The following is a 16,506-nucleotide window of genomic DNA, read 5'->3' on the forward strand; positions in this document are numbered from 1 at the left end:
TGACTTTACTTTTAGCACATTAGACATAAGACTATCGATGTCTTAACTTGTTAAAAATATGTATCTATAAAGTATTTAATGTACATTTATACGATATAAAATTATGTTATAAAGCAAATAACGATAAGTACGACTGTAAAGAGAGTTCTTTGTCTTAAATTAAAGTTCTCAAACTTCTTTAAAGATTTGTCAAATAAATATGTGCTTCGATACATCGAACATGTCATTACAAATATATCTGGCATATTAAAGCATCATAATGTTAAAGAAAAATATGATTAATTTGAATGCCGAAAATTAATGCCGTCAATAATATTTAAGCAATATTTAAAACAACAAGCAGGAAGAAATGAGAAAAAAATATAAAAAAAATTCTTAATTTCTTTAAAAATATCATTTTAGACGATCTATACATTGTTTATGATAAAATTTTATTTATAATTTTATTCTTATAAATGTATATATATATATATATATATATATATATATATATATACATATGTAATTTTATTCTTAAAAATGTCTGACTTTTCGCGTATTCTCTCCATTACACGGCATAAAATTATAAGTACAACTCTTTCTTGAATTTTACAAATTATAAATCATCTAAAATGGGTTTTACATCGCAAATAAACGATCAATTTTCAGATATTAATAATATCATCGATCCTAACCTTTCTATAGATGTTATTCCAGGATTTCAAATTCTGCCGGTAGAGATGCCGACTATAAGAATATGTGTCTTGTTTCGTTACCACTGCAGGTCCTGGACGGCCATTTGATAGGTAGGACTGTTGGTCGAGTAAAACTGCGAGTACCAACGCCGATATTCCCGGATGGCACGATCCTCGCTCACCAGCATCGGCTGCCGCTCATACTTTTTATGATTCCAAATCATGATGTCGCGCTCAAACATGACGCATTCGCCCAGGAAGACCAAATTGGCATAGGGCGCCATTAATGGTGGCGAAAAGATTTGATGAGTTACTCGTTGCAGCATCGGCTCGATCGGCGTGACCGTTTGCAAGATGCACATGGGGCCGAATGACGTGTTGATCAGCAGCTCGACATAACCAGGACCAATCTGCTCAACGTGAACGTTTAAGACAAGCACGTCGAAGCATTCCAATAAAGTTAAACTATGGCGCAATTGCAAGCCGGCCTTATGCTTTTCTCTTTGGCCGACTCCTTCGTTCTCGGCTGGGAAATGATAATGATTCTTTTCGTTATCAGCGATCGGATAATCGGTCAGTTCACCGTTCAATTTGACGCGCACTTCTGTTTTCTTCGCCACCGTCTCCTTGTCCATATCCATCTCATTATGCGAACAGTGCGGCCGCCATGGCACATCGGTAATCCAGGAGTGCCGAGCTAACCAAGGGACGTAGTCGGAGAAGAACATAAGTGGACCGTGCACTGCGCTGAGATGCGCGATGTCGGCTCCGTTCTCAGCTATCTCCTACATACAATATGTTACGTTAAATTTGAAATAAATCCTCCGAAATAAAAAAGTAGGCGAATAGAAGAATAAATTAAAAATAACTTTCTTCGTAATACTCTTCAATGTTAAGTTTATTTAGTTCATCTGTAGCCCTCGAGATTTAGATTTTTCAAATAAAATCAATAATTATTACATCATGCGGATACTTTTATCTTCTTTCTTATCTTCCTTCTCCGTGTATGAAATGATGATGGAGCGGTTTTATATCAGGAAATCGAGAGCGACAAACCTGTATGTGACAGCTGATGAAGAACTCATTGCGACCTTGGTAGCGCAGTGTCCCATTGGAGATCTGCTTGTATGGCTGTGGTTGCCAATCTGGTTCAGCGGATTCAGCGTGATACCACACGAAAATGATGTTATTCACTTCGCGACACTTCCAGGCTCTTGCACGTGCGATTACCGGCACTGTAGCGCGATGTAAGAGAAGAAATGCGGCAAGCGTTTAAATATGATTAGAATAAAAGAGATACGAATCAATAAAAAAATTTTCATATCTGATTTCAGTGATCAAGTAAACATATTTTACATAAATAAAGTATATCACAGTGTGTATACATATAACATATAATTATTAAAATCTAAAATTAAGAAAAAAAAAAACATTTCGTTGGATATCAATAATATAACTTGGGTTAATAACAAAAGTTTAAATTATGTTGATATACGAAGTATCGCAAAAGGCATCTAAATGATCAAAAATATTTACATTGTACATAATCGGGGATAGATTTTAAAAATGCACAAATATCTCAATACAGAAATGCGATTTTAGGATGCAAAAATATTCAGTTTTAATCAGCAAAATTGGGAAAAATATGTGAACGTTATATATATTAATTACCTTTTTCAGCATAAGGTATATTGTCACAACGACCATCCTCCCCGCGAAACGTCCAGCTATGAAATGGACATTCCAAGCAATCTCCTTTCACACGGCCACCCTCGCCCATATTTGCCCCTAAATGTGGGCAATATGCGTCTAAAATATTTACGACGCCTTTTTCGGTTCTTTAAGAAATTCAAAAATATTATGTAATAAACATAGAAATTATTTTAATTTTTTAAAATATAGAATCCTTCTCAAAAGTCTCAAACACGAAGAAATATTAATACGAAAAAAATTAATAAAAAAAAATTAAATTTAAACGATACTAATGTTTTGATTGCGCGTGCCAACTTTCAAAAATTATTGAAATCACCATGTTTATTATAATTATCTACAAATAAATTTATAAAAATTTGTCAAATCCTTTCATGTATAAAATGACATGTAAAATGGACATCACTTGTATGTACATTTAATCTATTCTAATTTTAAACTCATAAGCAATAGAAAGAACGTATGCATGTCAACATTATCAAAATTAATATATATGTGTAACATTAAAAACATTTAAAAAAATAACAAATTAAAGGATAGCGACAGTTGAACAAATTTTGATAAGTTTATCAAAAGAGATTTTGCGCACTCTGAAAGTACCTGAAAACTGCGAAATTCTCGCCGAGGGCGGACACGTGCTTCACCTGACCCTTTTTTAACTGCGAACTTTCGAGCAAAGCAAACCATCCGTTTGGATATACCGGTGGTAGTTTACCCACTTTTCGATTTTTGGATCTTGCATAAACATCGCCGTTGGTTTTACTTTCATTCCTCATATCCTTTAACACAATAAATATCGAGCTAATATTAGAGAACACCATAAATTTAAAAAGATTTTTTTAAAAATTTATTTGCGAAAAAAGAATTTAATTAATTTTGAAACACACTCTGTCCCTCCCTCTTCATTTTAAATTCTGATGAGAAAAAAATTTTTCTAAAAATTGATACATAAGATGATCATTTTACATGTTAATTGCAATTAATTTATCGATAAAAAGTAAATCTAAAGCTGTCTAATAGAATGTATACAACATAATAAAAAACCAGATAAAAAGTCTAGCGCAGAAAATAAGGCAAATAAAATATTAGAATTAAAAAAAATCTTTTAATTAGATATTTCGAATCAAAATTAGTCCATTATTCCAATTGTAATAATTTAATAAAATGATGTTAATTAATTTTTTAATCAATTTAGCCAATATTATTATTGTAATTCACGAATTGTTTCCTTTAATATTGAAGGAAATGCTTACGCGCGCAGTTGTTTGAAAAGATTGCTACTCACTTTGATCCAGTTGAACTTGAAGAAATACGCAAAATAGATGAGGACCAGCAGGGTGGTCGCAATTCCGATATACCATTCCAGCATTGTCCCTTTTCCCGATATCACGCTTGCACGGTGTCTTTCTTTCGACTCCCTTATCCCGACAGGTACAGCTCACAATTCTTGATTCCGTTCGCATGTGCACGGGAGATAAACGGGAGCGCGCAAAACAAAACGATGGCGAGAAAGGATGAGGAGATGGGGGTTAGAAAGAAAAAGAGAAAGAGTTGGAAGGATGTGGGGAGAGAAGCTACCGGCAAAGAGGACGTGCGTTCGTCGGAAGCTGGACAAAAAAAGGGCTAGAAGGACTCCTGTCCACGAAAGGACAGGACAAGAGGATAAGAAAATGAAAGAAAGAAAAAGAAAGATAACTTGCGGTATAGTTAGTTTGTTAATATGTAAGCGCACACATGCGTGTGCGTCAGTATGAGCGATGCGTATGCGAGGACAGCCAGAGGGAGAGTCGGCGACGAAGAAGTCTTGGAGAACGCGGTGGATCCAGAGGGTATGTGAGAAGGGAGAACGCGCCAGAGAAAGGGAAAGAAAAAGAAAGAGAGAATATATAGAATAAACAAAAAAGTCCGGGAATAAAGAAAGAAATCGAATCACTTTTACAAAGATTAAGGCAATTGGGAAGTTTATTCGCGGTTTTATATATTCGGATCCGCCGTGTCTGCCGAATTGTGTTTCTTTTTCGAAGCACCACGACTGACTCGGGGCTGGAAGTCAACAGCGTCGTGTGTCACGTAAGTTGTCCGATTATGTATGCCCGGCCACGGGCAAAAGACGCGACGAGTCAACAGCGGCTTATATACCACTTATATCATCGGATCTAAAACTGCGACGAGTTTAAACCCTTCGTCCTCTTCTCCTTCTTTCTCCTTCTTTTCTCTCTTTACTTCTACCACTTCTTCATCGCCCTCTTCGGCCGACCAGCGTGTCTCCTTTTATCGAGATTGTATATCGATCAATGCTTCAATGCTCGCCGACGTATACGTCAATCCATTCGTTTAGCATATTGATCTAGCGGACAGAATCACGGGGATTCACATTTATATTCCTATGAAAAATTCTTTTGCATCGCTAACACAGACGAATGTTTCCTCTTCTCTTCTCATTTTCTTCTTGTAAAAGATTTATATATTTTTCTCTCCTCGGTGTATCTTTTCTTGCGAATGCGTTGGATGACAGCATCACCGTGATCATCATTGATAAGTCGCACATATTCTCTCTCCTTTCCTCCTTCTAGTTCCTCCTTCGTCATCTTTAAACGAAAGTTAGTCTTAGTTTGCGAAATAGTAAACTTTGATATCGTTTTTCGAACATTATCCGACATGTATCATGTGAATGACACATATCAAATGAAGAATATTGACCTTATTCATCGAAATAAAATATGAATAAAGATAAAATATGTAATAAAGCATAGTCGACATATTCAATAAAATGTAAAAAAATTTTTTAATTTAAACTTTTTTAATTTAAAAGAATGACAAATAAGAACTATATACAGATAAGAAATAATATATATATTTTAAGAATATATAAGAAATATAGAATAAGAAATATATATATATATATATATATATATATATATATATATATATATATATAAATGACAAATACAGCAAACGATTATTAATTCTTTATCCAATAAGGATAGCATTTATAAATAAATGTGATCATGTAATTGAGTAGCAAGAGTAAATAATTATTATTTTCAAGAGACATTCTTAAGTGTTTCATACAATTTTAGTTTAAAGCAAAATTAAATGCTTTCTATTTTATTAAATAATTTATCCCTAAAGAACAAGAAAAATTAGAACAGAGAGAATCAATTGGCATTTAAGAATCTATTCTGAAAAATTCATAGTTTAATGTATATATCAATGAGAAATAAGCATCACCTATCTTCCTTCTTATTATCGAGTATAAAAGGATCTATATTTCTGAGAAAAAACCAGTTTTATCATTTGAAATCGATACAATTTAATAAAAATAATTTTTATTTTTCGAATTATACTATTGCTTGAAAAATATAAATGAAAAACGGAAAAAGCGAATGACCCCTACCAGCAAGTATAATTCGGGATCAAAAGGCAGAGTGAGAGATTCCAAGTGAGAAGGATATTTAGAATACCCGGTCGATGCGACCCGCTTTTGCAATTTAAAAATCTGTCGGGCCACTGTCCGTCACCGACTATGTTAAGCATACCGGATAAGTATACGGTCGCTCGTAATCTTGAGGTGGTAACGCGCTGCATCCCTGATGTGAATATACGCTGAGAGAACGGATTAATTATTCAAACGCGTACCACCCAAGACAAGAAAGTCCCCGGCGCGAGATCGGCGGTGCCGATAAGATCGCCTCGTAAATTCACCAAATAACGCGTTTTCCCTTTTATCAAGATGCTTGTGTCTCTCTTTCTCTCTCTCTTTCTCTCCTTCTCTCCTCTGTTTCTTTCTCTTTCCTGTGGCCGAAAAATTCTAACGCTTCGCGTTTTGTGCCGCCGCAGCGTAATATTATTCGGTGAAACGACGGTAATGAGATCGTTCTCGTTCGTTTGCTTGCACCTAACTCCATATCAAGCAGAATCGAAAGGTAATGCGTGTCATGCTGCGTGGCCATAATTAAAATATTTCAACAATGCATGAAGCTCGAAAGTGCTTAACTGCGCCATTTCTCGCGTCGGAGAACAGGAGCGAGATCATCTTTCAATGTATTAAACTTGCATAACGTGCTTACCGCCTTGTCGCTTTGATCTGAATGACTTTCCTTTGAAGTTTTTTTTCTAAGAATCTTTAAGAGAGATGATGTCTTGCAGCAAAAGATCCACATAATCCTAACTCCAAGGATGATATTCTGATGCAAAGCGCTTCCATCAAGTCGAGTACCTTTAATATTTGAATGAAAAATTAATTAATTATCCATACATTATATTTTATTATATATTAATTATTATATTTATATATTTTATTATTATAATTCATATATTTTATTATTATAATTTATATATTTTATCATATTTCATTGTAATTAATTATTATTATAAATAATTATTATTATTATTATAATTTATATATTTTATCATATTTCATTGTAATTAATTATCCATATCACATTACAATATATATAAAATGATATAAAATAATATAAAAATTATATATAAAAATATATAATATAAAATTAATATATAAAAATATATAAAAAAATTTTTTTCTTTATCTTACATACAGAAAATATCATTAAAAATTAAATAATAATGTATTGTTATTTACTAAAAATGCACTCTAAACATTTCCTAATTAAAGTCATAAATATTTCTTAATTAGGAATTTGTAAATTAATAACAATAAAGAAAACAATTGATTAATACTTTATACGTGTCATTATATGAGATGTAAAACGATTAAAATTAATTGCAAAGTTTTCGAAGATAATCGTATAAAATTTATAATAATCTTGTGTTAAATCTTGTTAAATCATGTCTGGTTGTTGTTATTTTTGAGAAACGTTATAATCTTCAACAACATGCATTGCGGGCGAACAGATTTTATAGAAATACTATTAAAAAGATGTGTAAAAAAAAAAAATATATATATATATATATATATATATATATAAAATATATATATGTATATATGTATATATTTGTTGTAAAGAGATTATAACTGATATCCATGACGACGAAAATTGTAATTTATATAATGAATACATAATAAAATAAAAACGTTATGAAATATTTGTATACTCTTTTTATAGATCTTTCGTTGCAAAATACAGGATAATATTTTCTCTATTAAAATATATATATTATTACATTTTTGTCGTTATCGTCCATGTTTATTTTGTTGAAGTTATCGCTTTGAACTCTAACTATAATATTTCGAAGAAAATGTTAATATAACATATTTTAAATTATATTGACTTCAATTATACAAAGCTAGCGATTAGAAATAATGATCTTTCTCTGTATTTTTCTCATCCGCGAATTTACTTGAAAACGAATTCAAGATTGAATTCCAGATTAAAATTCGTCAAATAAAGGAAATTAATAACGTTCATTACACATACATACATACATACATATATATATATATATATATATATATATATATATATATATATATATATATATATATATATATGCGTACGTCTAGACACGATCATTCAAAGGTAAAATATTCCAACTTACAATAACTTAGTATAAAGAAGCGGAGTAAAGAGGTCTTATCATTGATCGAATGTTCAAAAAGGATATATTCTTCGTATCAGACGTGACGATTTTTTCTCTCCATTGCAAAAATACGTTTACCGCCTTTTCTACTGTACCTAAATGAAAAGCTTGAGCTTGAGCGAGCTTCGATAGAGACAAAGATTTCTGCTACAAGTTGTTAGAAATTTTATTGTTGGCAACTCTGCAATTCAATCGAATATAAAGGCTTATTTTCAAGAAACACGCGATTGGCTGTAGACTAGAAACTTTTGGGACTCTAGGAATTTTCTATTCGACAGCCAATTGTACATCATTGATTGGAAATGGAATCTTAGCACGAAAGCTTCGAGCTTGTTTTCCATCTACGTGTAACGAACAAACAGTGGTCTGTCGTTGAAGCAGAGTTGATATAGTGCATTTGCGAGCAAAACTTTTAATTTTGATAAAGACGGGATTTTATATACAAAGAATCGTACAGTTTGTCTGACAAACGGTATAGAGTCGAGCCTTTTTACTCTCGGTTCAAACGAGATCTCAAGATGGGTGTGCCGAAATTCTTTAGATACATAAGCGAGAGATATCCCTGCCTCAGTGAGGTCATAAAGGAACATCAGGTATTCAGAAAAAAAAACAAGAAAAAAATACAATGTTATCTTCGAGTAATGAGCATTTTTCTATCTTTTTGTTCATTTGCATCGTGTTCCTCCATAATTCGCAGAGTTTATCTTCTCTTAAATAGTTCACTGTGTGTGAAATAAGAAATGCAAGACTTATGATGGATATTATATACTTCATAGTTTTGTACTAAAAAAGAAAAATTTGTATTAATATCATTCTCTGTTTTTTTCAGATACCAGAGTTTGATTATTTATATTTAGATATGAATGGTATCATACATACATGTTCACATCCTAATGATGACGTTTGTTTCCGTATCTCTGAGGAAGATATTTTTAAAAATATATTTCACTATATAGAAGTGTTATTTAATATGATACGCCCACAAAAGTTGTTCTTCATGGCGATAGACGGTGTAGCGCCTAGAGCTAAGATTAATCAACAGAGGGGACGACGGTTTAGAGCTGCCAAGGATGCAGAAGTACAAGAGGCAAAAGCTAAGGCAAAGGGTCTTGAGATACCCAAAGAAAAGAGATTTGACTCAAATTGCATAACTCCAGGAACACTTTTTATGGCTAAACTTGGCGAGCAGCTCAAACTTTTTGTTGAATATAAAGTTTCTATGGATGATACCTGGAAGAAATGTAAAATATTATTCAGTGGATCTGAGGTATTTTTTTCTAACATTGTAATATATTAAAAAAAATTAATATTCGTTCTATCTTTATAATAGTGTAACATATAGGTGAAAATTTGAATAGAATAAGAATAACAAATAAAGTATTACTGTTTCAGGTTCCTGGAGAGGGAGAACATAAAATTATGGATTATATAAGATATATGAAAGCGAGCAAAGATTACAATTGTAATTCTAGGCATTGTTTATATGGTCTAGATGCAGATTTAATAATGTTAGGTCTCTGTTCTCACGAGCCAAATTTCTCTCTTTTAAGAGAGGAAGTCAAATTTGGTAAACAACAAGTTAAGATGACTCCAGAGGAGACAAAGTTCTGCCTTCTTCATTTATCACTTTTGCGAGAATATATAGAGCATGAATTTTCACCAATCAAAGATAAATTACTTTTTCCATTTGACATTGAGAAAATAATCGATGACTGGGTTTTAATGGGTTTTCTCGTGGGAAACGATTTTATTCCCCATTTGCCAAATTTACATATTGCCAATGGTGCATTGCCAATTCTGTATCGCGCATACATGGAAGTATTACCGACACTTGATGGTTTGATCACTTTCTACTGATATTTAAATACAATATATATACTTTCCATTATGTATGTAATAAATAAAAATAATATTTCATTCTAGGCTATATAAATGAAGCGGGAACATTAAAACTGGATCGTTTTGAGAAGTTTATGGAGAATCTTAGTCATTTAGACTTGGAACAATTTAATGAGCATTATGCTGATTTAAAATATTTCGAAAGTAAAACAGGCAGACGACCCAATGAAACTGAACGTCATGTATATAAGAAATCGGAAGATGACGACATTGCAATTCCGCAAAAAATACAAGATAAAGATTTAGATGCTGTAATTAAAAATACTACAGAAATGGTACTTATTTAAATATTTTTCAATGATTACTAATTTGAGAGATAGACAAATAACACTTTGCAATACAGTCCTTAGGTCATTTTGATGATGATGAAGATTATAATGATATGGACACAATTGATATGGATATAATAGATGATGAATCTGATAGTGATATATATAATATGGAATTTGTACAACATAAAAGAGATTATTATATGAACAAATTGGAATATAAAAATGTCGATGCGTAAGTTTCAATTTTACATATAATCTTACACGAGGTATTTGTAAAATTGTAATTTCATTATTTTTTCATGAATTTCAGAGAAGTTTTACGTTCACAAGCCGAAGGATATGTACGAGCGATACAATGGAATTTGGGTTACTATTATCATGGCTGTTGTAGTTGGTCGTGGTATTATCCACATCATTATGCTCCATATATTTCAGACATAAAAGATTTTAAGGATTTGAAATTAGAATTTGAATTAGGAGAGCCATTTTTACCTTTTCAACAATTATTAGCTGTGTTGCCTGCATACAGTAAAGATTTATTACCAATGGCATTCCAAACACTGTTAACGGAAGAGTCTTCTCCCATTATAAATTATTATCCGCATGATTTTAAAACTGATCTAAATGGAAAAAAGCAGGAATGGGAAGCCGTTGTACTTATTCCATTCATTGATGAAAAACTGTTAGTGGCTGGTGAGCAATGTCTTTCTTTGTATCTAATAAAATTGGAAATATGTGACATTTATTTAAAAGTTTAATATTCAAATTATATGCATTTTAATATAAAAATTTCTTTATATTTAAAATACGAACACGAAAATAAGTATAAATCTCTACTCTATATTTTATATTCATTTATTTGATAGCTATGCAGCCACATTTATCGAAATTAACAGCGGATGAAGATGCAAGAAATAGACATGGGCCGATGTGTCTATACATGTATAGTGATGAAATCCGAAGTACTCAGAAGGCAACAATATATTTTCCGGAATTTACCAATTGTGCTCAGTTAACTTCAATAAATCGCGATGAGATTTTTGTGCCGCGAGAACAATTAATCAGAGGCTTGTCCCCAGGTTTCAATCTCGAGCTTTATTATCCGGGATTTCCTATATTACGGCATTTACAACATACAGCGCATTTAGAAAGAGCGAGGGTACATATATCATTGAATTTCAATATTGCCGCAATTCTTAACAACTTGTTACATAAGTGTCTTTTCAGGTCAAGGTATTTCAGCAGCCATCAATGGGAGAAAATATGATTGTAAGTATAATATCAGAGGAAACACCTAATTTAACGACTTTGGCATCGAAGCTATTAGGGAAAAGTGTATATATTGGATGGCCTCATTTGAAAGAAGCTTTCGTGATTGGTGTGACTGACAGTGATGTAAAATTCAGTTTAATTAATCCATCAGATGGTTATAGTGATAATAATTTGAAAAAGGAAGATGTGAAAGATTTGTTAGCTGCGGAGTGGAATACACAAAGGAAACAAATCAAAGAAACGTAAGATAAAATTCTGTAACATAATATTAATAACAATGATATTGAGAGTATAACAATATAATTGTTTCTAGATATATGTCGCGTCTTGGAATAGATGTAGGCGAAACGAATGTGTTGCTTTACGCCCGCACATACTTGGGTAACAAATATGTTTTCGGTGTTCAGGGAAAAGTAACGATCGAAAAACAATGGAGCGATTATCCCACGGCTTACGCTTATCAGACTGTAGTTAAAGACATTTCTGTTTATAGCAAGAAACTACCAGTCTATAAAACTATGCACGATATTTTTATACCAGGCACTTTTTGTTTTATGTTGGGACATCCCTATTATGGCGCAATGGGAGAGGTACAATTGCATTGGGTTATATATATACACACAAATAGTTAAAAAATTTTAATAAATTCGTATAATTAAATTTATCGAAACGATAATTAATCTAAATTAGATGGGATTGTGTAATTTATTGAAAAAGTATATAAATTATTTAATTCAAGAGGCTTTTATAAATCTACAGGTTATGCAATATAAAGACTATCCAAAGCCACGTAGAATCAAAATTTCTATAAAGACCACAAAGGAGCCAACATTTGAAGTTATTAAACAAGCTTATGCGCAACAGAAGACTCGATATATGCATGGTAGTATTGCCGCGCAACGTCTCGGAATAAGTAGTCATCTTTTAAGTAGAATTACTGGAACAATTTATGTTATACAAACGTCAAAAGAGGAAGTTGCCAAGTATAATGTTGGATTGAATTTAAAGTTCAATAAAAAGAATGAAGAGGTGAGAAAAATTGTTATACAAATTTAATATTTACATTATTAAATGTAATTTTGTATAGATGTAATTAATGTATTATTATGTCATCATGTACATCCAATGTGGATCCGTTTTTTCTATCTCTTTCTAATACATAAAATTTTTAAAGATACCTGGTTACACTAGAAAGGAAAATGGCCAATGGTTGTACAGTGCAAAAGCAATTGAATTGATTCGCAATTATATGATGAAATGCCCCAACTTATTCGAACGTTTAGCTCAAAACGTAACAAATGACATTTTCCAAGAAGAGGAGTTATTCAACAAAGAGTACGTTATATTTTATTACTTGCATTTTACCTTATTTGATTAAAATTTCTATATAATAATACATTACGTAGATCGGACGAGCTGAAAGATACAGTCGCATGGCTGAAAACACAATTGAACGGTATAGAAAGTCGTGCCTGTGGCATGGATATCGTCGAAACGGAATTTGTAAAACAAATTGAGCAAGAGATAGAAGAATACCTAAAGATTCAAAATATCAAAGAGGTCTTTATACAAGTGAAACCACAGTTGCTCTTCAAGCCGGGATTACACCTGCGTAGTGTGCCGCCTGATCCGAATTCCCAGACTCGTTTGTTTGACAGGATACGCTGCGTTCGAAACGGTTTCAGCGTACCGCTCGGAGTCAAGGGTACTATAATAGGAATACGAAAGGCGAACAATCCGGCGGATATTATGTACGATGTTTTGTTTGATCAGCCTTTCATCGGTAAGAAAAGCACATAATTTTCTGAAATATGAAAAAAAAAACCTTAGAATTCTGTTTAACGATTTATATATTACAGGCGGACTTACATTAAGCGGTTGCTCTGCGTCTCGCGGCTATCGTTTGGCAGCTACAGATTTCGTAAATATCAGCTTTGGCGAAAGAAGCGAGCAGGGAAATCCAGCAAACGAATCGACAGATTGCCGCAAACAAATCGCGAATCCAGCTTCTCCTAATAAAAAGAGCGATCAATCGTCGAAGTCGTATCCGCAAATGCAACTTGCTAAGAAAGGACTTGAAAAATTAAGTCGAGATATTCGTTTGGGCATAATGGTACAACAAAATGCGGTAGAATCAGGTTCAAAAACGATGCCTTACGCGACATTGCCTCAAAATCCCCGTCAGAACGCGCCACCTAATCAAACGACCGAATTCCAAGCGATATGGGACGAATTGCACAAGATACAGGTACAATATAACGATGTAGATTTACAAAATTGTTTCACGAATCTTATAGATCTTTGTTATATGATACAGAAGCCGAATGGGCCGCCCGAAAAAATACTGTCGAATCCAATGATGACGTCAATGAAGGTCAAACCATTCAATAACAATCACAATATGCAATCGGTAAATATTGTTGGATATTATGTACTAGTGTGTTGAAAAATTATACATGTTTTATCTATCACTATTTCCCCAAAAAACAGCCACAAGATCCTAGCGCATTTTTGAAAGCTATGCTAAAGATTCCCGATGTAAATGCGCAAACAAGTAAACAACAGAGCAAACACTCTACATCCGCGATGACGCTTCAGAAAGCGACAGTTTCGCAAAAAGATCAAACATTAAATCCCCCACCTTTGGTTCAACAAATGTTTGATGTATGTCTATCTATGTCCTATTGTTATATAATGTTTTATACATACATATATACATACATGTGTGTGTGTGTGTGTATGTATGTATATTTATGTATATATGTGTACATATATATATATGATTTGTTGTTTGTAATTTAAAAAAATAGCTACATGTATATCCGTTTAATAATTTAAATTTTGTAAAATGTGTATGCTATTTTTCAGCACGCCCGACGAACGGAAGAGAAAAAAGAGAGAACCCATTCAGTTTGGTATAGCACACAATTATTGCAACATTTCTCGTATAGTGGAGCTGGCATACCAAAATATAATTATATCATCGATGAAAAAACGGGTTTGATTACCGCTCACATTATGATAGATCATGCAAGAGTTTTTAAGGGTGATCCTTGCATTAGTCACGAACTAGCCGCGGAAAGTGCTGCAAAACGAGCGTATAAGGTAACTATAATAAATGTATAAAAAATTAATTTTAATCTTTTTTTTTTGTATTAATATAAGTATGATTATTAGGCGTTAAATTTAAGTAAGATATCGACACATGATGCGAAAATGACAATGGCACCTCGAGCACAGTGGTATAATAATCAACATAGTAATTGGGTCCAAAATATTCGACCTCCTATACTGCCTATGGGACCTCCGAAAATGCCATCGATTCCGCAAAACCTACTTATGCAGCCTAATATATTCTATCCGAAATGGAACCAGAAATTACCGCCAAATCCAGCGTTCGGACAAACCGCATCGTATAATCAAGGTAGACAACAACCAATTAAACAAGGACAACAAAAAGGTCCTCAAAATGGACCGAAAATAGAAATCAAGAACAGTACCACGTTTGTGCCGTTACAAGCACAGAAAAAGAGCAGAAACGCCAGTGTAAAACAAGCTGCAAAAGAGACCAATCCAAATGTCAAAAAGAATTCGAGTCCTAAAATGCAGCAACAGCAAAAGAAAGAAGAAACGTCACCCAAGGTTTGTAAATAAAAGTTATATCGTTTTTTATCATGATTCCCAACTCGAGTTATTAAATCAATTTTTTTTTACGCAGAAAGAAAAACAAGAGGTTATAAATAAAGTCAGAGAAAAGATGTTAAATGAACCACAACAATCACCGCAACAACAGCTGCAACATAACACGGGAAAATCGTCCAAGCCCAGGAAATCGCGCGTCGCCGCGAAATTCGGTTCGCCACCTTTATCAAATGGCAGTGAACCTCCTCAGTGAAAATTCTATCTTGTAAGATAGGGTAATTTTTGCAAATTATATATGTACATACAAGATAATAATATTGAAATCCTATCACGCGTTCGTTTTCTACATTTTATAATAAAAATGAATAATTTTTTTTTGAAGATTTCCAACGGGCCAGTTTATCTTTTATTGTGAAGACTTTTACATTGGTGCATTTTTTCGTACTCAGATATAAGCACCAAGTAATAATTTGTAGATCCTTTCTCAAAAGAAATGTACATATACACTCTGAATTTATATACGTAACATACGTAAAGAATGTAAGTGAGAATAATTAATTAATTGTTCATTTTGTATCTTTTACATTTACTACGTATCATTTGTATCCATGAATTCTTATGTTTTGATTTTAGTGCGATATTTCATCAAAACATTCTATGATTATATTTATTTTATTTTTCTATGAGAGTGCTCGTGAAAATTACTTATTCAGAGATATATTAATATATTTCACGCGCGTCCATCTATAAAAAAATGATAAAATTTAATGATATACACAAAGTTTTAAAAATATCTTTAAGATTTGTTTGATAGTAGTATATTATGTTTTTCTCTCTTTTTTCTCAAATTTTTATTTTATTTTATTTTATTTTATTTATTGAAATATGTATCATGCGCATAATAATCAGTCTATACTAGTCTATCAGTCTATACTTTATTGAAAAAAATTATGCTTTTATTCTTTTATTTTGTATTCTTTTGAAGAACATTTTTTAAATTTATGACATGGATGAAGATTGATTTGCATAAGTGGATTTAATTTATCGTTTAATAATGCGCTATGCGTGATTTAAAAAAAATAAAAATATATCAATCTTTATTATAACATGATTTGCATGTTGATAAACAACATTGTGCATGTTACATACGTAAGCCGATGAGAAAGTGATATTAATTATATATATATATATATATATATATATATATATATATATACATATATATATATATATATATATATATATGGATAGGAACATGTATTCACGACGATTTTTTTTCTTTTTTCTATATTACGAACAGCAAGGAACAAATCAAAATTAAATAGAATAAACTTCAACAATGTTTCAATTTTACTATACAATAAAGAAAGCAAATCATATTATTGAATACTGTATTTATAATTTTATCTTAAATATTGTTTTGAATTATTTTTATGTATGTTTATTTTTATGTGTGTTTCCTTTATTTCATATTT

The 16,506-nt window shown here is 32.1% G+C and overlaps 2 protein-coding genes across 5 annotated transcripts; one reads left to right on the forward strand and one right to left on the reverse strand.

Moving 5' to 3' along the window:
* Positions 1-527: 527 nt before the first annotated feature.
* Positions 528-4,433, reverse strand: LOC105251516 (cholesterol 7-desaturase). The gene is made up of 5 exons (XM_011258379.3): positions 3,670-4,433; positions 2,985-3,163; positions 2,346-2,512; positions 1,731-1,909; positions 528-1,459 (listed from the first exon to the last, which is right to left on the reverse strand). The coding sequence occupies exons 1-5, from the start codon at positions 3,751-3,753 to the stop codon at positions 752-754; spliced, it is 1,317 nt and encodes a 438-aa protein (XP_011256681.1). The 5' UTR covers positions 3,754-4,433; the 3' UTR covers positions 528-751.
* Positions 4,434-8,311: 3,878 nt separating this feature from the next.
* LOC105251517 (5'-3' exoribonuclease 1) lies at positions 8,312-15,763 on the forward strand. 4 transcript variants are annotated; one of them, XM_011258381.3, is made up of 19 exons: positions 8,465-8,539; positions 8,776-9,213; positions 9,339-9,783; positions 9,870-10,120; positions 10,189-10,349; positions 10,428-10,810; positions 10,984-11,276; positions 11,345-11,631; positions 11,703-11,979; positions 12,149-12,418; positions 12,564-12,724; positions 12,796-13,172; positions 13,249-13,637; positions 13,707-13,799; positions 13,880-14,053; positions 14,258-14,494; positions 14,567-15,031; positions 15,108-15,306; positions 15,414-15,763. In XM_011258381.3, the coding sequence occupies exons 1-18, from the start codon at positions 8,465-8,467 to the stop codon at positions 15,282-15,284; spliced, it is 4,953 nt and encodes a 1,650-aa protein (XP_011256683.1). In that variant the 3' UTR covers positions 15,285-15,306; positions 15,414-15,763. The 4 variants fall into 4 exon arrangements, with proteins under 4 accessions (XP_011256685.1, XP_011256683.1, XP_011256684.1 ...); XM_011258382.3 differs by having other exon boundaries at positions 15,108-15,296; XM_011258380.3 differs by lacking the exon at positions 15,414-15,763 and having other exon boundaries at positions 15,108-15,376.
* Positions 15,764-16,506: the final 743 nt, after the last annotated feature.

This window comes from Camponotus floridanus, unplaced genomic scaffold (assembly GCF_003227725.1).
Source record: "Camponotus floridanus strain SB8 unplaced genomic scaffold, Cflo_v7.5 scaffold37, whole genome shotgun sequence".
Classification (NCBI taxonomy): domain Eukaryota; kingdom Metazoa; phylum Arthropoda; class Insecta; order Hymenoptera; family Formicidae; genus Camponotus; species Camponotus floridanus.